The sequence below is a fragment of the Phoxinus phoxinus genome, assembly GCF_949152265.1.
Source record: "Phoxinus phoxinus genome assembly, chromosome: 8".
NCBI lineage: Eukaryota > Metazoa > Chordata > Actinopteri > Cypriniformes > Leuciscidae > Phoxinus > Phoxinus phoxinus.
In genome coordinates, this window is record NC_136883.1 from 18,869,976 (window position 1) to 18,893,076 (window position 23,101).

The following is a 23,101-nucleotide window of genomic DNA, read 5'->3' on the forward strand; positions in this document are numbered from 1 at the left end:
CTCCTTTCTCAGGGACGGGGCACCCTTTGGCACTCTCGTCCCAATCTTTGGAACCTCCACGTGTGGCTCCTGGACGGGACTAGGTAGGTTTGAGTACCCTACCACCAGCGGTGGTGGCTACCATCACTTCCGCTAGAGCATCGTCCACTCGACATGCCTATGCGTTGAAGTGGAACCTCTTCATCTCTTGGTGCCCCTCTCACTCAGAAGACCCCAGATCATGCCCGATCAGTGTTGTCCTTTCCTTCCTGCAAGATGGGTTGGAGCAAAGGCTGTCTCCCTCCACCCTGAAAGTGTATGTTGCCGCTATCGCCGCACATCACGACGCAGTTGAAGGTAAGTCCGTGGGAAAGCACGACCTGGTCATCAGGTTCCTGAGAGGAGCGAGGAGACTAAATCCTCCTCGCTCTCCTCTCGTTCCCTCTTGGGACCTTTCAGTGGTACTAACTGCCCTGCAGAGTGCTCCCTTTGAGCCTCTGCAATCAGTGGAGCTTAAGTTCCTGTCAATCAAGACAGCGCTCCTGGTTGCTTTGGCCTCCATCAAGAGGGTAAGGGACCTGCACGCATTTTCTGTGGACGAAGCGTGCCTGGAATTCGGGCCGGCCTATTCTCACGTGATCCTGAGACCCCGGCCTGGATATGTGCCCAAGGTTCCCACCACATTCCGGGACCAGGTGGTGAACCTGCAAGCGCTGCACCTGGAGGAGGCAGACCCAGCCTTGGCATTGCTCTGTCCAGTACGCGCCCTTCGTGCTTACGTAGACAGAACGCAGTGTTTCAGGATCTCAGACCAGCTCTCGCTAACAGACATCTGCAGAGCTGCAGGCTGGGCGACACCCAACACATTCGCCAGATTCTAAAATCTCCGAGTGGAGCCAGTGTCCTCCCGTGTACTCGCTTCAACCAGCCAGTACTAGGACCCGCTCAGGTGTCTTCGCTTGCACGCCATTCCACTCCATGGACTGGATACGTGCAATATTCTCCTCAGGTGAGCCTGATAAGCCCTGAGTTCCTCCAGCACTGTTGACGTCAACGCCAGAGTTATGCCTCTGGCAGCTTTCTCGTTGGCTAGGTGCCACCATGTGCATGGTTCCCCCTCTGGGCAACCCCCACGTGTGTATTTCCACTCTAAGCCTCTCTCGAGCATGTGTCTTTCCCTTGGCAAGCCAGTCTGCCACCCCTGGGGTTGAAATATTCCACCCTGCGGGCTAGACACCCCAGTGTTCTCCGTATGCACCCCCCTCCAGGTCATATTTATATTCTTAATTCCCCAGGCAGGCACTGATTGCATATTTCCACTGAGATGTGCTTCCCAGTGTACCTTGGTATTCCTGTGTTAAGTAGGAGTCCTTCGTCCGTGCTAGTCTCACGACAGGGAGCTCAGACTTACGCAGGGCACTGGAAGACAGCCGAGGTGTCGTGATTGGACTGGGAACCCCATTTCGTCATCATTCGACGTAACTCGAAGTGACAACGAAAGGGAACGTCTCGGTTACGGATGTAACCCTCGTTCCCTGAGTAGTTACTCAGAAGTTACGTCTTCCCGCCACTTCCGCTGTACCGCTGGAACAGCCGAGTTCAGCCTTGGCTCCTTCAGCGAAGAAACATATCTGCATGCTGCTCACTTCCTTTATACCCACAAGGTGGGGCGTAGTTATGCTATGCAAATTCAGCAGACCCATGTCATTTGCTTGCCATTGGCTCGTTTTATTACTGTTCGGAGAGGATAGGCTTCTAAGCGAACCCCATTTCGTCGCCGTTCGACGTAACGTCTCCGTTCCCTACTCAGGGAACGAGGGTTACATCCGTAACCGAGACGTTCACTCAAAGCAAGGAGAGTCCGCTTTTAGCTACTATGTCAGCCGCAGCTGGAACCAGCTTCCAGAAGAGATCAGGTGTGCTCCTACAGTAGTCACCTTGAAATCCAGACTCAAAACGCATCTGTTTAGCTTTGCATTTAATGAATGAGCACTGTGCCACTGTTCGTCCGACTGTTTGTACTGTATTTTATTTTATTTTTTATTCTAAACTGTTTTAATTATTCTTATTTATTTTGATTATTTGAATTGCTTCTATGTAAAGCACGTTGTATTACCATTGTGTATGAAATGTGCTATATAAATAAACCTTGCCTTGCCTTTTCACTACATTTCAGATTGTGAAAATGCATTTGAATGTGTATGAGATTTCAGACAATTTGCCAAAAATAATTTACCCTAATAGGAAAAACTCAGCTGATGGCACCCTAAAAAAAGGTGAAAGCCAAGGTCAGACAATGAAATCTATTTTTGGAAAAGGATTTTCGTCTTAAATAGAATATAAATTCACAAATTTGCATTTTTGTATTTTACATGGAGACGATAACGGTAACGTTTTCAGAACTTGCACTTTGATCCCTTTTTCAAAAGTTAGCATTTTCAGGCTCCCAAAATGAAATGTAAATGAATGGCCAAATGCATTAGAATTTTTATGTTTTTAGTTGAAAACGGTGTTGTGTAAACGGCCCCTCAGAAAGTGCATGCATATTGCGAAAGGAGTTCTCTTTTGCTGCGTATTACGCTTCAACGGTTTAAAATCACTTATTTTTAAACCGCGGTGGTTAAACAAAATGCATGCAAATGATAAGCTCTCATGACAGTGCAGCAAGAATAGTAATGCCTCTGTGTTCTACAGAGCGATTTAGAAGGTATTTTACTCTGAATACAGTTAGGTTTTTTAATGAAGTTGTGTAATTTCTTGTATGTATTGATTTTATATATATATATATATATATATATATATATATATATATATATATATAATATTTATTTGTCTATCTGTGGTTCCTGTAATGTGCAATGGTGGCGAATGAGTTTCCCCTAACAGGGATTAATACAGTTTTCTAACTAACTAACTAAACAAAATTCATAGCGGTTCTTGAATAATGTTATTTTCCAGCTAAAGTTAGTTTTGATTGATTCCTTTCGACGGAAGTGAATCAATCAAAACTAACTTTAGCTGGAAAATAACATCATTCAAGAACCGCTATAAAGCCAAAACAATCTGTTACCTTAAATTATACGTTTATCTCTGTAAAGCAGCTTTGAAACAATCTACATTGTTAAAAGCGCTATATAAATGAAGATGACTTGACTAAACGTCACGTAAGCATAACCACAATAGAGGCAACATTCCAAAATTTCAAACGGTTAATTGTGTCTGCAGGTATATCGCCAACCCCTTCTGTGCCATTCTTACTTGATGCAAAAAATGTATGTTTTATTACTGTGAACAAGTAGGCCTATTATATTGTTTGTTTGATGTTAAACAAATACATTTAAAAAAGAAGGCAAACAAACTAAATATAGACAAACAATGAGTTAGCCAATATTTTGTTGATAAAACTACTATCCACTATTTTAAATTACAGATTAATTTAGTTTACTTTTTATATATTTCTTATGAAAAGGTTTATCCATGCAACTAATGTAGCCATAAGAACAAGGAAAGCTCTGCACAATGATCTATTGTACTGTGAAAGTAAGAGGCAATATGGGATTTTGAGTCATGGTTGTATATGGCTAGTAAGCAGACTTATAATGACTTATAATAGTAAATTTACATAATCGTACATTGCAAGTACATAATAGCTACAGTGTCAATGATATAACAAACAAATACATTTTTACTACTAAAAACAAGTCTACATTTACAGTGTTTACTACAGTATGTGCACAGTAAAAAAAAAAAAAATTATCAGAATGTTAAAATGTCAGAATTTTCTTCCATCTGTGCTCAGTGCATTTGTTGGTGAACATAATGGCCCCAAAGTCTAAATGAAAGTGAATGTCAAAAGTCAAATATAAATAATACCAACAACAAAATGGACTTAAAGCTAATTTTATTTACTTGATAACTTGTATACAGGTAATTTCTGCTGAGGAAAAATTTGGTCTATTCAGGCATTTTTTACTGTACCGTATTATTACAACTTTTTTTTTGTTATTTTTTCATCATATGTTTTTTGTCATTTTTCTCAGGTTTCAGAAGTACAATATAACACTTAGGAGCAAATATACACAGCAAGAGACCAAAGGCAGAAGCTAGAATAGCAAAGACATGGACAGCAACCATATACTTCCCACGAGAGCTTACATAAACTGGGATGAATGTTATCCACACAGCAAAAAATATAAGCATGCTGAATGTGATAAATTTAGCCTCATTAAAGTTATCTGGTAATTTTCTGGCCAAAAATGCTAATAAGAAACACAAAGAAGCAAGGAGGCCAATATATCCTAACACACACCAAAAACCAATTTCAGATCCTACAGCACATTCAACAATTATTGTTGCACTCATGAACTTGGTGTTATATGCAGCAACAGGAGGCTTAGTTGTTAACCATATGATGCAAATAAGTGCTTGCACAAAAGTGCACAAGATTACACTTGATATTTGTTTAGCAGGGCCAAACCACTTCATGACATTACTGCCAGGGAGGGTGGCCCTGAATGCCATTAAAACTACTACAGTTTTTGCCAAGATGCATGAAATACAGAGAGTAAAGCTGATTCCAAAGGCTGGATACCGAGTCCGGCATAACCAGTCAGTGGGCTTCCCTATAAATGTCAGGCCAATCAGAAAGCATGCGCAGAGGAACAGGAGGAGAAGGAAACTCAACTCCATATTGTTTCCTCGTATGACTGGTGTTTTCCTGTACATTATAAACACACCAAGCACTGCTAATGCTGCACAGGCCCCGAATGCTGAAAATGCCCATAGGATTATTCCCAAGGGCTCCTGAAAGGACAAAAACTCTAATGTTTTTGGAATGCACTGGTCTTTGGCTTGGTTTGGCCATGTTTCCTTTGAACATGTCAGGCAATCATTTGAGTCTGTGAAAAAAATTGTGAAAAGGGGGAGCATAAAATGTATTTATATAAATGTTTACATTTATTAATTGATTGACTGTTTTGTATTTTTTTTTCTTTTTTTTTTCAAAATTCCATTAAGTGAGGAGCTGTGAAGAAATGTACACCTGTTTGATTACTGATCTCTCCTTCGGCACACGGTATGCAGTCAAAGCAGCAAACTGGCTTTCCCTTTTGCCTGGCCTTCCTGGAGCCTGGCAGACAGCTTTGACTGCACAATGATTCTGGTGCCTAATGACCACAACAGAACAAGCAGTAGAAATGTAGTCTGAACTCAATGAGAGTGCGTATCACCACATACTTTCATTGCATAAAGAAATATGCAACTTAAAACCTGCAACTTATGCAACCTTATAAATAAAAAATATAGCCGGATTATTTACATTTAACATAATTATTTTGGTAACACTTTAGTTTAGGGTACAATTCTCACTGTCAACTAGTTGCTTATTAGCATGCATATTACTAAGTTAGTAGCTGCAATTTCGTCCCCTTGGAATTATAAGGTTCTATCTGCATTCTGACTGGTTTTGAGATATTGAGCTTTAAAGTTTTTGCATTCCATTCAACTGTGTAGAAAGAACCTTTTTATTTTCTAAATAAAAAGTTCCAAAATGTACACAACTTAAAAAACAACATCACATAATCTAAATAAGTTGTCACAGAATAAGAATATGTGAATAACTCAATTTTGACAAAAATGTCAGATAGAACCTTATAATTCCAAGGGGACGATTTAGTACATATGAATTAAGAGCACATTTGAATGCCTTATTATGGATGACCATATTCTACATCCCTTAATCCTACCCAATACCTAAACTTAACAACTACCTTACTAATTAGGAGTTTATTGAGGCAAAAGTCATAGTTAATAGTAAGTTAATCGTGAGAATTGGACCCTAAACTACAGTGTGATCCAAAATGTATATACAAATGTTTAGTACAAAATGAAATCAATAGTGCATTGCCATGTAAAGTTACAAAACTGGATTTTATTAAGTTCAGCCATAATCATTGGGAAGATTTGAAGGCAAAACAAACATAGTAAACAATATCTGGTGATGAGTGGGATGGCACACACCTTCTCTCCTCTGTGCCACATAATTACTGGCTCATCTATTATTAGGTCCTTGTCTTCTTCAAGGGAGGCATCATAGAATCCCACCCTCACTAGCTGAAGGGAGCCATCAGATCTTCTTTGCCAGTTCATCAGATCATAGGATGCAATAGGATCACCGTTGTCATCAAATCTGACCTCTTCCCCTAATGTTGTGAAATGTGTTTGTTTCATGTAGTGCAGGAGCTTAGATGAAGGTTGGGAGAAAGGATGATGCAAAGCAAAAACATTCAAATGCATGGATGGAAATATTTAGATACACAGATGTTATATTTAACTGTTGCTTTTAAACTTGTACACTGCTTGATAATTCCTTATCAGCGCTATAAATGCAGAGAACGTAAAATGGTGAGTAACACACACCTGCCATGGCAGAATTTGATTTAGACTCCCACATGTCCCATTGTGAAAAGGGCCCTTTCCTGGGACGCATGTGCTCATGTCGTGTAGCGCATGTGCTATGAGATAGACAGCCTTATAAACATTGTAGGACACTCTGAGTTGTGACACATCTGAATAAGGAGTGTACACATCATCCAAACTCTCACTGCCATTGCAGGGTGGCCAGTTCTGTGCTGCTTCTCCATGCACATGGGTGTTTAAGGACCCATTCAGCCGACAACGGAAAGTCTCTTCCCAAAACTCAGAGAGAAAATGGGACGTCTCAGCAACAGAAAAATTTACTCTTCTGAGGTAACTGCCAAGATGTGGAATATCAGCTCTTCGTATGGCAAACCCCAATGTTCCCTTTAACAGATCATCAAAATCCTCCCAGAGGACTTTTGATGTGGCCCAGGCCTCACTGGCAATCCACTGAAGATGAGTAACATTTTGGCGTCTGCACTCTTTTAGTATACTATGTAGTTCTGATTCCCCAGAGAAGTTTACTGTTACTGTAGCAGATGAGGCTTTTAAAATGTTCACAAGCTTCTCCACTGCATCTTGCGTCAGTGCAACAGGATAAAAGTGGACATAAGCAGGACAAACGTTAAATCTTAATGACTCTTTCAGGAAGAGCTGGATGGCAAACCGAGCATAGTCTGAATCCACACCAATCACCCCGACCCATGTCCATTGAAAATAATATACAAGTTTTACCAAAGCTTTAATCTGAAATAGATCACTTGGCATAGTCCGCATGAATGCTGGGAACTCTCTCTTGTTGCTGAGACAGGAACAGGATGCAAAGTAGCTCACCTAAAATATAAAAACACATTTCAGTAAGATTAAAAGTCTAATTTTAATTTTACTGAAGATCAATTAAGTAATATTAATCTATATGTCAAACAATATATGATAGAATTAAATCAATACAACACTACAACCTTCATAACCAAGAAAGAAATGCAAAAATGAATAATGTTAAATGTTTTACTAAGGGTATTTTGAATGAGCCTAGAGTTCTCAGAACAGCCATAGAGACTCCTGATGCAGCATCTCCCACAATTACAGGGCTTGGCTGCTTTTGTGTGTCTTCACAGCTTTGTCCACTGTCCCTCTCTGGCTGTCCATTGACCAGGAGAAGAGACCTCTTGACAGATACAGGTATGTCATCACCGCTGTCCCTGATGTGGTAGCCCAGAGATAGGTTTGGCAAAAGGTCTTGCCGCTGGTTTATTTCTCTCACAGCAAAGATCATCGTCTGCATCCACCTCAGTGCTCGAGGGGTAAAGCTGCAACAGATTTCACACACACATGTATTGAATGCATTGCATAATTGCAATACGACTAAGGAAATTAAAACAATTTCTAAACATTTAAATTGTTTTACACAACATCTATCAGATGATGAAAGCATGACACACAATTTATACTTGGTTGGTTTAGGTTTGGTCCTGAAAGAAAATAATGACGATATAGGGCTGGAATGCAAAGGAAAAATCCCTCCCAAAACCACATCTCCCCCCTGGTAAAAGCTGTATTTATCATCGTCTCCCTGAAAGAGACAGTTGTCCTTGCTTTTAAGCTGACTCTGCAAACCAATACACAGAGGCCAAAATGTAAGCAACATTGCATAAATCCATGCCATAACTGACAAAGAGAAATTAATCTAATGGGTACAGCATATATAGATAATCTGCGATTGAGGGATGGATTTAACTTTTCACCTGAAGACAAGCACACCAAAAGCATAGGCCCCTCCTGCTGTCAATCTTTAATGTACCAAGCCCTTGTGAATTGAATCACTCTTTTAACCAATTATAATGCACGCCTGATACACATTCAACCACGAGACAACCTTTAAACATTCAATTAAAAAGGATTTGAACGTTTTCAATCTTTAATGCAATTCTGGTTTAATAAAGTGGTCGCATAACAACTTTAAATGTGTTATTTTCTATGTTTGTTCATTTCACCATAGTTATGCTTGTGCTTTTTTAACTATGGACTGTAAACACTGTAAATATGTAATAATAATTAAAAAAAGGTGGATCAGACCTGTAGCATGGACACTGTAACAAACTTAAAGGCTATGTTGCAGGTTAGAGTACCCAGTGAGCCAATGTATAGAAAAATAATGTAGGAACTATATTTAAATATAAACATATACTTATAAAACGCTATTTAGGCTTCTGGAGTCGTTTTTGTGAGAAAATGTTACTTCCGCATTTGAAAACCGCCAAACCGGAAGTGACGTAACATGAGGGAGAGCGGTCAAAGTAAACAATAGGAAAGCAATGACAGTTCGGACACTGAGGAAATTGTAGCCTAAATGTTTACTCGTATGACAGACCTCAGCCATATAATTATGTGCCTCATATGAAGCCAAGAGAGTAGACAGGCCAGGATTACACAAAACAACGGTCAGAGGAGACGCATTGAGCTGTGGTGTGAGGAGAACAGGGCAGGAGTCGGGTCTCGATGAGAGAACAGTGTTACTAGCTTATAGATTTATTCACGTTAGCCGACGATATGTATAACACTATGCTCAGATCACAATATTGTACAGATTATTATCATGTATCAGGCAAAAGTAAAGCTATTATTTAGACCCTTACCTGCATGTGTTGTGTATGTCAGCCATTAGGAGACAGTTTCAAGAGGAAGAGGGACATTATAAAGGCTTTGAATGGTCCCATTTGGTGACAATGAATACAAAAATAATCACAATCACAACTGTCTTACTGTATAAAAACTTTATATGTAGAAAACGCCAACACAAACATTAAAATTCGGAGTACAGATTGAAAATTAACTTAATATATTTTATTTATAATAAGTGTCGGCTGCAGACTAATAACAAACACATAAATGCATTACATTACAAGTTTATGTAGGATATGTTAATTAAATTAAGACAGGTACATATGTATGCATTTTGTAAAACAGATATACAATAAGTGATCTCTGACGGATCCGTGACCTGTTTCCTGCCGGCGGTCGAAACACAATCTGACAGCGGACCGGGCGACCCGATGAAGGAGCCGGGACAGTGTGCACATATCGCCGTCATCATATAACTCCATGTCGCCGAGATTATAATAATCCGGTCTTTAGTGAACGCTACACACTACCGCGTTTTTTAAAGCAGATGCAGAAGTGAAGTCCCGTCTCTTACCCTGCACAAAACGCGCACGGGAGATAGCACCGTCCTTTTTCTTGTTTGGATTCTTCGGAAACCTGTGGACTCGATGTCCTGACAGGCCATAATTCACAATAATTTACCACGATGATGATTAATTGAAATACAATAACCACCGAAAACACACTGAATCACGACCGCTCCAACTGAATACCAACCTACTCTGCACTGAGCAAGAGCCCGGCGGCAAACGACTCCCTCGCGTGACGTAATATGACGCGATGGTGAAAAAAAAAACGTTTTTTCAACACGGTCAAGGAAACGGTCCCGTTTTCTACTAAATTTGTGCCCTTATGTCTTGCAAAACGATTTTAAATCCTGCATTTACTTTTCATATGGTATTTTCATACAAGGTTATATATTAATTTTGAAGAAAAAAAAAAACCTGCAAGATGCCCTTTAAGCGTTGTCTACTCATTTTACATTTGGTATATTTACATCAGGGCCTTAATCACCATATACATTGAGGGGGACAAGTCAAGTCACCTTTATTTATATAGTGCTTTTTACAGTGCAGATTGTTTCAAAGCAGCTTTACTGCAAAAAATACTTTCTTAATTAGTATTTTTGTTTTGTTTCCAGTTTTGTTTTGTTTCCAGTCCAAATATCTAAAAATTCTTAAACCAAGAAGCGTTTACTAGAGAAGTAAAATGACATAAGAAATTCTATTTTGTTTTAAGATAAAAAGAAAGTAATTTAAGTATTTTTTGCTTAAAACAAGCAAAATTATCTGCCCATGGGGTAAGAAAAAAATTCTTGTTTTCCATTCAAATTCAATTTTTTTTTCTTTCTTCTTTTAAGCAAAAAATACTTAAATTACTTTCTTTTTATCTTAAAACAAAATATAATTTCTTATGTCATTTTACTTCTCTAGTAAATGCTTCTTGATTTAATAATTTTTAGATATTTGGACTGGAAACAAAACAAAAATACTAAGTCAGAAAAGCATTTTTTGCAGTGCAGTGATTACAGGAAAATAATGCAATAAAATTGTTTCGGCTGTACAGCAGATCTAGAAGAAAATGACGTCATAGTCCAGCTTAAGTAAGTTGTTGTAAAAAAGTTATTAATTTATATATATATATATATATTAACTTAGTTTATATATATATATGTATATATATATATATGTATATATATATATATATATATATATATATATATATATATATATATATATATATAGCCGCTCTGGAAAAAAACAGTAATGTCATCGTCCAGCTCAGTTCTGTTTTCATATAATGGTGTCAATGCATTTAATTCCCCTGCAATAATTAGAAATGGCCAAATTGTCTCCCCCAATATTTGATATTCTTGATGCTGCTCTGTTGCACTCCAGTCCGCTTGTCAATGTCAAAATGTTTGAGATGGCCAATCACATCAAAGAAGGTGGGACTTACTGTTACTTACAGAAGACTAGAGTGAACTCCAATGCGACGCTTTATTTTTTGCAGTGAAAGAGAGTGTGGTAAAATGTAAGTACATGTACATTTTTGACAATGTTTACAATAAATTTACAATAGAAATGTTAAACGACTGAGAGTGTGATGCATACTAGTAAACTTTTTTTCATGAAATTTTAGTTTTTAATTGAAAATATGCTATTATTTACGATTCATGCAATTCGATACGGAATGTGATGAGACAAGAAATGTTTAGTATTTTTAACACATTAAAAATATACAAATAAGAGTTAGTGTGTGCAAAGTTTTGAAATAAAATATTCTTTGGAAATAGTTTTTGATTCCTTCATAATTACAATATACCTGGAACTTTCAGTGTTCTTATTTATTTTTCTTTATTCCCTTAAATTCCTTGTAATCGTTTAATTCCTTTAAATAAAAAGACCAATAACACCCCCGCCAATGTTCAAGACATGGTTACGGCCTTGATTTACATGGTACAGTAATTATATATTCAATATAGATTAACAGTTTTTATTGATTCTCAACTTTCCAGAATGCAACACAATACATCTGTACAGAATCAACATTTTTGCTCCAATAACCCTCAACCCCCTCCCTCCCCGACTGGTCACAACTACCCAAAATAAGTACAATTAAGATAACTTCCAACATACAATGGAGAGGAAAAAATTTAATAAAAATAAATAAAAAACACATACATATTCCAACACAAATTAGGTTTTTGAGTGTAAGTTTCTTGCATAATTATTACATCCCCTTTTCCAAATAAATTAAGTATCTGAACCATTTCTTACAGTATAGATTTACTTTATCAGTCTGTTTATAAGACATTTTTTCAAATGCGGACACTCTACCTAGTTCTGTTAACCATTCTTGAAAAGAAGGGGCCTCCTCTGACTTCCAACTCCTAAGAATTATTTGTCTGCCAATCATTGAACTGGTTTGTACCAAGTGCATTATGTGTTTGTCTCTTATTGCATTATCTGCCCACCCTCCTAAAATAAACAATTGAGGGCATAATGAAATATTAGTATCCAAAATTGTGCAAATGTGTTTATGAACTTTTTTCCAGAAATCCTGAATTTTTGTACAGGACCACAGAGCATGAATTAAATCTCCATCCTCAGTATTACACCTCCAGCAATATGGTGTATCTTTTAATCCAAGTCTATACAATCTGGAAGGAGTCCAGTAAAAACGGTGCATGATCTTAAACTGTATAAGGCGTATCTTTGCATCCCTAGATGCCGTTTTTACATTCTTTAAAACTCTATTCCATTCCTCATCATCGAATATCAGATTCAGATCTCTTTCCCATATTTTCTTAAGAGCCAATAAAGCTCCATCACCAAGGCTTTGAATCAACCAGGAATAGTACACTGATGCTTCATGACCCTTCCCATATGCCGACATTACCATGCAGTGTACATCTGCTGACTTAGGAAGCTGTGAACTAGAACCAAAAGTAGTACAAAGTAAATGTCGTAACTGTAAATACCGGAAAAACTGAGATCTAGATACACCATACTGCTGTTGTATGTGTTCAAATGACTTCAGACTACCATTTTCATAAAGGTCGCTTAATATAACAACACCCTTCTTAATCCATTCCTTCCATAGAAAGGGGTTTTTATTAATACGCAATTTAGGGTTTAACCAGATGCTTGAGTAAGAATTTAGGTAAGGGTCACAGCCTTGCATACGGGAAATTTTTAACCATACTGTCTGCAAGTGTGAAATAATAGGATGTTCCTTCAACTCTCCTTCCAGTTTAATAGACAGAGTCTGTAACAGTGAAATGGAAGGCAAGATAGATTGTTCGATCTTATACCAGAGGGGGGGGGAGGAAGTGACCAATGAGCCAGGTGTCTAAGACTAAAAGCATAATAATAAAACAAAATATTAGGCAAGCTTAGACCACCTTTCTCGACAGGTCTCTGTAGCTTATTAGAATGCATTCGAGGCCGCTTACCATTCCAAATAAAAGCCTTACATAATCTGTCAAACTGTTTAAAGTAGGAAAGAGGTATTTGCAATGGGAGAGACTGTAACAGATAATTCAGTTTTGGCGTACAACTCATTTTAATTACATTGACTTTACCAGCCATTGCCATATGGAGTGGAGCCCATCTATCCATATCGCAGGAAATCCTTTTTATTAAGGGGTCAAAATTAACTCTCACTAAATCGTTCAAATTTGGAGGGAATAAAATGCCTAAATATCTAATGCCTGACTTAGGCCATTGGAATGCGCCAGGGTGAAACGCTGAGGCAGGGCAAAATGCAGTCAATGCAAGAGCTTCTGATTTAGACCAATTCACCCTATAACCTGAAAACTTAGAGAAGATATCAATTATTCCAAGGAGACAAGGTACAAGGGTCAGAAACAAATAATAAAATGTCATCAGCATAAAGCATAAGCTTATGAACTTCTCCCCCTCGCTACAATACCAGGAAAATCATCATCTTTTCTTATTGCGGCCGCTAAAGGTTCCAAAGCAAGACAGAACAGCAACGGGGAAAGTGGAGAGCCTTGTCGGGTCCCTCTACCGAGTGGAAAAAATTCTGAAATTAGACCGTTGGTTTGAACCGCTGCTACCGGTTGTTTATACAATAATTTGATCCATCTTATAAATATGTTTCCAAACCCATAAACTTCTAAAATTTTAAAAAGATACTTCCACTCTATCATGTCGAAAGCCTTCTCCGCATCTAGTGAGACGGCGGCAATCGGTGTCTGTTCCTCCCTTACTGACCACTAAATGTCAATAAACCGTCGAATGTTATCAGAAGAACTACGGCCGCTAATAAATCCTACTTGATCTTCGTGTATAAGTGATGATATAACTTTATTTAAACGATTAGTTAGGATTTTTGACAAAATTTTTATATCCAATTGGATCAACGATATTGGACGGTAACTTTTGCACTCACTTGAATCTTTATCCTTCTTAAGTATAAGACTAATTAGAGCTTGAGACATTGTTGGAGGTAATTCCTCTCTCTGGAATGCCTCCATAAAGACTTCTAGCATTAATGGAGCAAGTTCTTTGACATTATCTCTAAAAAATTCTGCGGGAAAGCCATCCGGACCAGGAGCTTTCCCTGTGGGCAAAGCTTTGACCACCTCCATCACTTCCTCCAGAGTTATGTCTGAATCAAGAAGTTGCTTCTGTTCATTTGAAAGTTTAGGGAGATCTAGCGGTTCCAGGAATCTAATAATATCATCATCAGTTGATGATGATGCTGATTTGTAAAGATCTATGTAGAATTCTTTAAATGTTCTATTTATATCTGTAGCAGCTGTAAATATATCTCCCCTGGAGGACCTAACAGATGGAATAATGGAGGAGCACTCCTTTTGTTTAATATAATTAGCTAGAAGTTTCCCAGCCTTATCGCCTGACTCAAAATATGTCTGTCTTGTCCTGAATAACAAAAATTCAATCTTTTGGGACAGAATGATGTTATATTTATATTTTAGCTGGGTTAGTTCCCTAAGACCGCTAGATGTCACTTGACGTTTCATCTCTGTTTCAATCTTCTTAATGCTAATATCCAACTCTAAAAGTTCTTGTGCTTTAAGTTTTTTATAATGTGCGGCAAATTGAATGATACATCCTCTAATAACTGCCTTAAGGGCGTCCCATTCCACTCCCACTGAGGATACTGATGACCAGTTAGTTTCTACATAAATATTAATTTCTGTTTTTAACATTTGTTGAAATACTGGGTTCCCTTTCGTAGTCACTTCGAGTTACGTCGAAATGACGACGAATGGGGTTCGCTTAGAAGCCTATCCTCTTCGAATATTAATAAAACGAGCCAATGGCAAGCAAATGCCATGGGTCTGCTGAATTTGCATAGCGTAACTCCGCCCCACAGTGTGGGTATATAAGGAAGTGAGCCGGCAACATGCAGATATGTTTTCGCTTTCGGAGCCAAGTTTATCCTTCACTCCACAAGCCATCCTGAGTATCATCTCTATTCCTCTTCGAGACGAGCTTCCCTCCAGGTGTTGGTGTGACAGCGAGTTCCAGCGAGTGCACATTCCCTGCGATCTGAGCAGTGATCTGCCAGTGTGTGTGTGTTCTCTCCCTGGTCGCTTCAGCATCTGCGGGGATTTCTCCTTCTCTCTAAAAGAGCAAAGCGCGTGGCACGTCTTTTTAAAGATGCATCGCCCGTGCCCTTCTGGTTGTGGTCACTGGCTGTCTGATTTAGATGGGCACAATCGCTGTTTTGCGTGTTTGGGCTTAGAGCACGCCAAAGCAGCGCTTGTGGATGACTCATGTTTTCATTGCGGAAACATGACCATCGCGACACTACGGTCGAGACTCAGTGATCTCGAAAGAGTGAGAGTCCCCTCATCCACACCCCGATCTACCCCCTCTAGTAATAGAGCTGGTACTTCGGCTGGTGGCCAGGGTGACCTGAGGGTGACGGTGTGGCAACAACAACCGACGATTCGTCCTCGGGCCACATCCCCCTCTCAAGTGCCGCAACCCGCGAGCCGACCAGATGATGCGCTCGATCAGTCCCGGCCAACGGTCGGCGGCGGACCGAGTGCGCCGTCTGGCGCTCCTAATGACGATGCTATGTCGATCACAGCATCACAAGGTGGGCAGGAGTCCTCGGGAGATGAGGGGTCGGCTGTGCTGCCGCCTCCGGGCGCGTCAGCATTGCCCGATCCTGATCCCGAGCTGACGGCCATGCTTTCCCGGGCAGCCGCGAGCATCGGGTTAGAGTGCAATCCGCCACCCTGCCCCGAGCGCTCGCGTCTGGACGATTGGTTTTTGGGCGCGGCCGCCGATTCACGTCGGCGTCCAACCCCAATGCCTTTCTTCCCGGATGTGCATGAGGAGGTCTCGAGGTCCTGGAAGGCACCCTTGTCTTCCCGTGATCGCTCGGCGACCTCCTCCGCCTTTCCTCCTCTCGATCAGGCGGCTGTTTACGGGTACACTGGGGTGCCTATGGTTGAACGCTCTGTTGCGATGCAACTGTGTCCACAGAGTGCTTCTTCCCGTGGTGATCCTAAGCACCCCTCCAAGGCCTGTAGGTTTTCGTCGACCCTGGTGGCGAAGACCTATAGAGCTGCGGGGCAGGCAGCCGCCTCATTGCATGCCATGGCCACTCTGCAGGTCTACCAGGCCCAGATGCTCAGGGACATGCACGAGGGGAGGACTGACCCAGGGCTCTTCAATGAGCTGCGTGCCGCCACTGACCTCGCTCTCCGGGCGACGAAAGTGACCGCACGCTCCCTGGGCCAGGTGATGTCCACTAGTGTGGTCCAGGAGAGACACCTCTGGCTCAACCTGGCCGATATGAGGGACGCTGAGCGGACTCGTCTGCTTGACGCCCCCATATCCCAGGCTGGCCTCTTCGGCGGAGCGGTTGAAGATTTTGCCCAACAGTTTTCAACCGCCCAGAAGCAGACTGAGGCTATTCGTCATATTCTGCCCCGACGGCCCGCTGCTGCCTCCACCCAGCCGTCGGTTCAGACGCCTCAGCCTGCTCGCCGCCGAGGGCGCCCTCCCGCGGCTCCCGCCCCTCCCGCACGGCCCCAGCAGCAGCCTTCACCCGGGCCGCGTCGTGGAGGACGCCGCAGGCAGGCGCCCCAGCCCTCTCCAGCCCCGCGCCCCGCTAAACGCCAGGCCAAGCGGCGCTCCTGAGACGGGCTGCTCAGAGATGGCCATCAGTTCTTCTCAGGAGATGGTAGCAGGACCACTCCTTCCCCCGGTGGAGGGCCGGGGGAGAATCCTTTGTTCTCCACTCCCCGCTGCTCACCCACGGGTGGGCAGCACCCTAATGTGGTTAAAGAAAGAACTGATATCCCCATCTCTGAGCCCCCAGAAGGGAATGACAGTGCGCGCCGCCCACGGGCCCCGCCGCTCTCATCCCCTTCTGTCGCCAGACCCCTGCCAGAGCACGCCCCCGTGGAACGCTGGTCCTTCCCTGGCTCCCTCTGGCAGGACGCGGCTAATGACCGTGCCCCCACACCGGGCCGCTATGCCACCCACGTCCGGGCCGGTCATTCCGCTTCGCTGCACCCCCGCGGGGACGTCTGTCGTCCGCATGACCCCGCTGGCACAGTCCTTGGGAGCCTGGTTAGAGCTTCCCAACCTGTCCCGCTGGCTCGCGCGGACCATCAGAATCGGCTATGCGATTCAGTTCGCGCGGTCTCCTCCCCGCTTCAGGGGAGTCCGCTTCACTATGGTCGGTGGCAATGCCCCTGTCATGAGAGCGGAGGTCGCCACCCTGCTGGCGAAGGGTGCGATCGAGACTGTCCCTCCAGCCGCAATGAGGTCCGGCTTCTACAGCCCCTACTTCATTGTCCCCAAGAAAACCGGTGGGTTACGACCAATCCTGGATCTGCGCGTCTTGAACCGTTCCCTTCACAGGCTTCCGTTCAAGATGCTCACGGCCAAGCGCATTTTCGAATGTGTGCAGCCACAGGATTGGTTTGCAGCGATCGACCTGAAGGACGCCTACTTTCATGTCTCCATTCTTCCTCGACACAGGCCGTTTCTACGGTTTGCTTTCGAGGGGCAGGCATACCAGTACGCGGTCCTCCCATTCGGGCTGGCCCTGTCTCCTCGCGTCTTCACGAAGGTCGTCGAGGCAGCCCTTGTGCCGCTACGGCAACACGGGGTTCGCATCCTGAATTATCTCGACGACTGGCTAATCCTAGCTCACTCTCGGGACCAGGTTTGCGAACACAGGGACCTAGTGCTCCGGCACCTAGTCCGTCTGGGCCTTCGGGTCAACTGGGAGAAGAGCAAACTTTGCCCCGTGCAGAGGATCTCTTTTCTCGGTATGGAAATCGACTCGGTCGCCATGTGCGCGCAGCTTACGAGCGAGCGCGCGCAGTCACTGCTGACTTGCCTGAGACAAATCCAGAGCAAGAGTGCGGTTCCACTGAAACTTTTTCAGAGGCTCCTGGGGCATATGGCATCTGCAGCCGCGGTAACGCCGCTCGGATTGCTTCATATGAGACCGCTTCAGCACTGGCTTCACGATCGAGTCCCGAGGTGGGCATGGCACCAGGGCAAGCTCCGAGTACCAGTTACTCCGACCTGCCGTCAGACCTTCTCCCCGTGGACGAACCTCAGCTTTCTACGGGCCGGAGTGCCCTTAGAACGAGTTTCCAGGCATGTTGTTGTGTCAACGGATGCCTCCTCCACGGGCTGGGGTGCCATGTGCAATGGACATGCTGCCGCGGGCTCCTGGACAGGACCCCACCGCCTATGGCATGTCAATTGCCTCGAGTTGCTGGCAGTACGTCTCGCTCTGCACCGCTTCCGGGCGCTGCTCAAGAACCAGCACGTACTAGTCCGATCAGACAATACCGCGACAGTAGCGTACATCAACCGACAAGGTGGTCTACGCTCCCGCCGTATGTCGCAACTCGCCCGCCACCTCCTCTTATGGAGTCAGAAGCATCTGAGGTCGCTTCGAGCCATTTATATTCCGGGAGACCTGAACTGTGCAGCCGACGAGCTCTCACGGCTTCAGCCTCTTCCTGGAGAATGGAGACTCCATCCCCAGGCGGTCCAGCTGATTTGGGATCAGTTCGGGGACACACAGGTAGACCTGTTTGCCTCCCACGACTCGTCCCACTGCGCCCAGTTTTACTCCCTGACCGAGGGCACGCTCGGCACGGACGCTCTGGCGCACAGCTGGCCCCGGGGCCTCCGCAAGTATGCGTTTCCCCCAGTGAGCCTTCTTGCACAGACCCTGTGCAAGATCAGGGAGGACGAGGAGCAGGTCATATTGGTTGCGCCGCACTGGCCCACCCGAACCTGGTTCTCCGAACTTGTACTCCTCGCGACAGCACCTCCCTGGCCAATTCCTCTGAGGAAGGACCTCCTTTCTCAGGGACGGGGCACCCTTTGGCACCCTCGTCCCGATCTCTGGAACCTCCACGTGTGGCTCCTGGACGGGACGAGGCAGGTTTGAGTACCCTACCACCAGCGGTGGTGGCTACCATCACTTCCGCTAGAGCGTCGTCCACTAGACATGCCTACGCGTTGAAGTGGAACCTCTTCGTCTCTTGGTGCTCTTCTCACTCAGAAGACCCCAGATCATGCCCGATCAGTGTCGTGCTTTCCTTCCTGCAGGATGGGTTGGAGCGAAGGCTGTCTCCCTCCACCCTGAAAGTATATGTTGCCGCTATCGCCGCACATCACGACGCAGTTGATGGTAAGTCCGTGGGAAAGCACGACCTGGTCATCAGGTTCCTGAGAGGAGCGAGGAGACTACAGCCTCCTCGCCCTCCTCTCGTTCCCTCTTGGGACCTCTCAGTGGTACTAACTGCCCTGCAGAGTGCTCCCTTTGAGCCTCTGCAATCAGTGGAGCTTAAGTTCCTGTCAATTAAGACAGCGCTCCTGGTTGCTCTGGCCTCCATCAAGAGGGTAGGGGACCTGCACGCATTTTCTGTAGACGAAGCGTGCCTGGAATTCGGGCCGGCCTTTTCTCACGTGATCCTGAGACCCCGGCCTGGATATGTGCCCAAGGTTCCCACCACTCCCTTCCGGGACCAGGTGGTGAACCTGCAAGCGCTGCCCCTGGAGGAGGCAGACCCAGCCTTGGCATTGCTCTGTCCAGTACGCGCCCTCCGTGCTTACGTAGACAGAACGCAATGTTTCAGGACCTCAGACCAGCTCTTTGTCTGTTATGGTGGGAAGCTGAAGGGAAGGGCTCTCTCCAAGCAAAGGTTGTCTCACTGGATAGTGGACGCCATTGCTTTGGCTTACCAGCAGCAAGGTCGACCGTGCCCCCTTGGTGTGACGGCCCACTCCACCCGGAGTGTGGCCTCCTCTTGGGCTCTAGCGCATGGCGCCTCGCTAACAGACATCTGCAGAGCTGCAGGCTGGGCGACACCCAACACATTCGCCAGATTCTACAATCTCCGAGTGGAGCCAGTGTCCTCCCGAGTACTCGCTTCAACCAGCCGGTGCTAGGACCCGCTCAGGTGTCTTCGCTTGCTCGCCATTCCACTCCACGGACTGGATACGTGCGATATTCTCCTCAGGTGAGCCTGATAAGCCCTGAGTTCCTCTAGCGCTGTTGACGTCAACGCCAGAGTTATGCCTCCGGCAGCTTTCGCGTTGGCTAGGTGCCACCATGTGCATGGTTCCCCCGCTGGGCGACCCCCACGTGTGTATTTCCACTGTAAGCCTCCTTCGAGCATGTGTCTTTCCCTTGGCAAGCCAGTCTGCCACCCCTGGGGTTGAAATACTCCACCCCACGGGCTGGACACCCCAGTGTTCTCCGTATGCTCCCCCCTCCGGGTCATATGTGTTTTCTTAAGTCCCCCCCCCTTCGGGCGGGCACTGATTGCATATTCCACTGTGATATGCTTCCCAGTGTACCTTGGTATTCCTGTGTTAAGTAGGAGTCCTTCGTCCGTGCTAGTCTCACGACAGGGAGCTCAGACTTACGCAGGGCACTGGAAGACAGCCGAGGTGGCGTGATTGGACTGGGAACCCCATTCGTCGTCATTTCGACGTAACTCGAAGTGACTACGAAAGGGAACGTCTCGGTTACGGATGTAACCCTCGTTCCCTGAGTAGGGAACGGAGACGTTACGTCTTCCTGCCACTTCCGCTGTACCGCTGGAACAGCCTGAGTTCAGCTTGGCTCCTTCAGCGAAGAAACATATCTGCATGTTGCCGGCTCACTTCCTTATATACCCACACTGTGGGGCGGAGTTACGCTATGCAAATTCAGCAGACCCATGGCATTTGCTTGCCATTGGCTCGTTTTATTAATATTCGAAGAGGATAGGCTTCTAAGCGAACCCCATTCGTCGTCATTTCGACGTAACGTCTCCGTTCCCTACTCAGGGAACGAGGGTTACATCCGTAACCGAGACGTTTTGTAAGAGAGATGTATTAAGACGCCATCTACATGATTTTTTCCTCTAAACATACACCGGCATGGTCTGAGATGATGATGTTCCCGATTTTACATGTAATAACCGAAGGGATAAGTGATTTTGATAAAAGGAAAAAATCTATTCTAGAAAAAATTTTATGTGCATTCGAAAAAAAGGTATAGTCCCTCCCATTTGGATTCAAGAGTCTCCAAATATCTATGAGGCCGAAAGATTGACACATCCTATGTAATATAAATTTCGCTTTAGGTGTGTTATATACTCTTGAGCAGGAGTGGATCCATTAACAAATTAAAATCTCCACCCAGCACAATCTCATAGTTCAAAGCAGTTCGTAACTTCACTTTCAAATCTATAAAAAAATTCTGATCGTCAAGATTGGGCGCATAGATATTAGCCAATAATACATTTTGCCCCTGTATTTCAGCCCAGACCATAATGACTCTTCCCGATTTATCTTTCATTTGTTTAATACATTTAAATTGCAATTGCTTTTTTATTAATATTATAACTCCCCTACTGTTACTTGACCCTTCGCTGCAAAACACATATCCGCCAAATGCCCTGCCTAGTTTTTCAGCTTCCTGCATAAGAAGGTGTGTCTCTTGGAGAAATACTATATCAGATCTATTGAGTCTAAGAGCTGATAGCACCTTCTTCCTTTTAATAGGGTGTCCCAACCCATTCACATTCCAAGTGAAAAAAGTTAATTTACCTAGGTCAAGAAGTGGCATATTTGAAATGTACAATCAGATGTAGCCGTGTCCACATCATCTAAACTATAATAAAACATTAGTGTGACCATAAACCCACAAAACAACCCACAAAAACAAAAAAAACAAAATGCGCTTCAACTTGAACCATGCGCACCAACGTTTTGTCAAAAGACCCCCCCTCCCCCCAGAGTCCAAAGGTCCATGACTCGTTCAAGAGGCGTTAACGCAACAGTTCCGCTACTCCAATAGTCATGACTCATGACCGATGAAATTCAATGGTCTCCCCTCTAGTCTTAAATGTAACCAATAACTATGCAAGTATTATTGACATGTATTCTGTATGTACTAAAAAACAGCTAACAGTTGCATATACCGGTACATACACACACATAAAAAAAATTAAATAAAAATAAAATAATTATAGAGGCGGAGAAAGCAAAAGAAGGATATCAGCGATCACTCCAGCTTTTCAATGAAGGCCATAGCCTGTCGTGGGCAAGAAAATGACTTGTGGCCATTCTTAGTTTCAAATTCGCAGTTTTGCAGGATAAAGCAGTGCGAAGCTCACCTTCTTCGTGTGAAGCATTTTCTTGCATTCCTTGAACCTGTCTCTTTTCTGCTGTGTTGTTCTGGCGAAATCAGGGAAGACCATAATATTAATGTTCTCCCAGCATAGCTTGCCTTTAACCCTCGCCGCCCGTAACACAAAGTCCCTATCCGATGACCGTAGGAATTTTGCCAAAATCGTCCGGGGTCTTTCCGTCGAGTTGAGGCGCTGACCAGGAGATCTGTGTGCACGTTCGATTTCAAGCTGCCGGCCCGACGAGTCGATCAATTGCGGGATAAGTCCAACCAGAAAGCTCACCATGTCCTGGCCTTCCTTCCCTTCCGGGATCCCAACGATACGAATGTTGTTGCGTCTGTTCCGGTTCTCCATGTCCTCCAATTTGTCCCATATCTGCTCCAGCTCGGCTTTGGTGGCAGGTGGATTAGCCTGTAATTCTTTCTCGGCACCCTCTAAAAACTCCACCCATTTTCAACCTCAACTAATCTTGTAATCAGAGAGGATAGTTTAGCCTCCACCGACGCGGTAGTTTTACGTATCTCCGCGATTCCCTCCATGTCACCTGAAATTTTTGTCAGAATTGTATAGATGTTCGCAATGTCCTGACTTCCACCAGTATGTTCGTTGTCGTGATCGCGATCACCAGCCCGGCCATCTTGATCCTCCTGAGTGGCGTCAGGCGCTTGCGAACGCAATTGCCTTTTTATGTCCCCACAGGCTGAGAATTTCGAATTTTTTTGACATCATCCGCTTCCAGTATAACTTAAATGACCGAACGATTGTAATTTTCACCGAATCAAAATAATTAACAGGATAATTGTAGCAAACTGAAGCGGAGCTCGCTGTTAAGCTGCCTCCTCCTGCATCGCGTCACGTGACTCC

The 23,101-nt window shown here is 44.0% G+C and overlaps 1 protein-coding gene across 1 annotated transcript; it reads right to left on the reverse strand.

Annotated features, from left to right (window-relative positions):
• Window positions 1-3,981: 3,981 nt before the first annotated feature.
• On the reverse strand, window positions 3,982-22,591 carry LOC307002392 (extracellular calcium-sensing receptor-like; the record flags this gene model as incomplete). The annotated part of the gene is made up of 8 exons (XM_079619974.1): window positions 3,982-4,877; window positions 5,021-5,144; window positions 5,998-6,219; window positions 6,397-7,230; window positions 7,409-7,706; window positions 7,839-8,064; window positions 13,978-14,215; window positions 22,223-22,591. The coding sequence occupies 8 exons, from the start codon at window positions 22,589-22,591 to the stop codon at window positions 3,982-3,984; spliced, it is 3,207 nt and encodes a 1,068-aa protein (XP_079476100.1).
• Window positions 22,592-23,101: the final 510 nt, after the last annotated feature.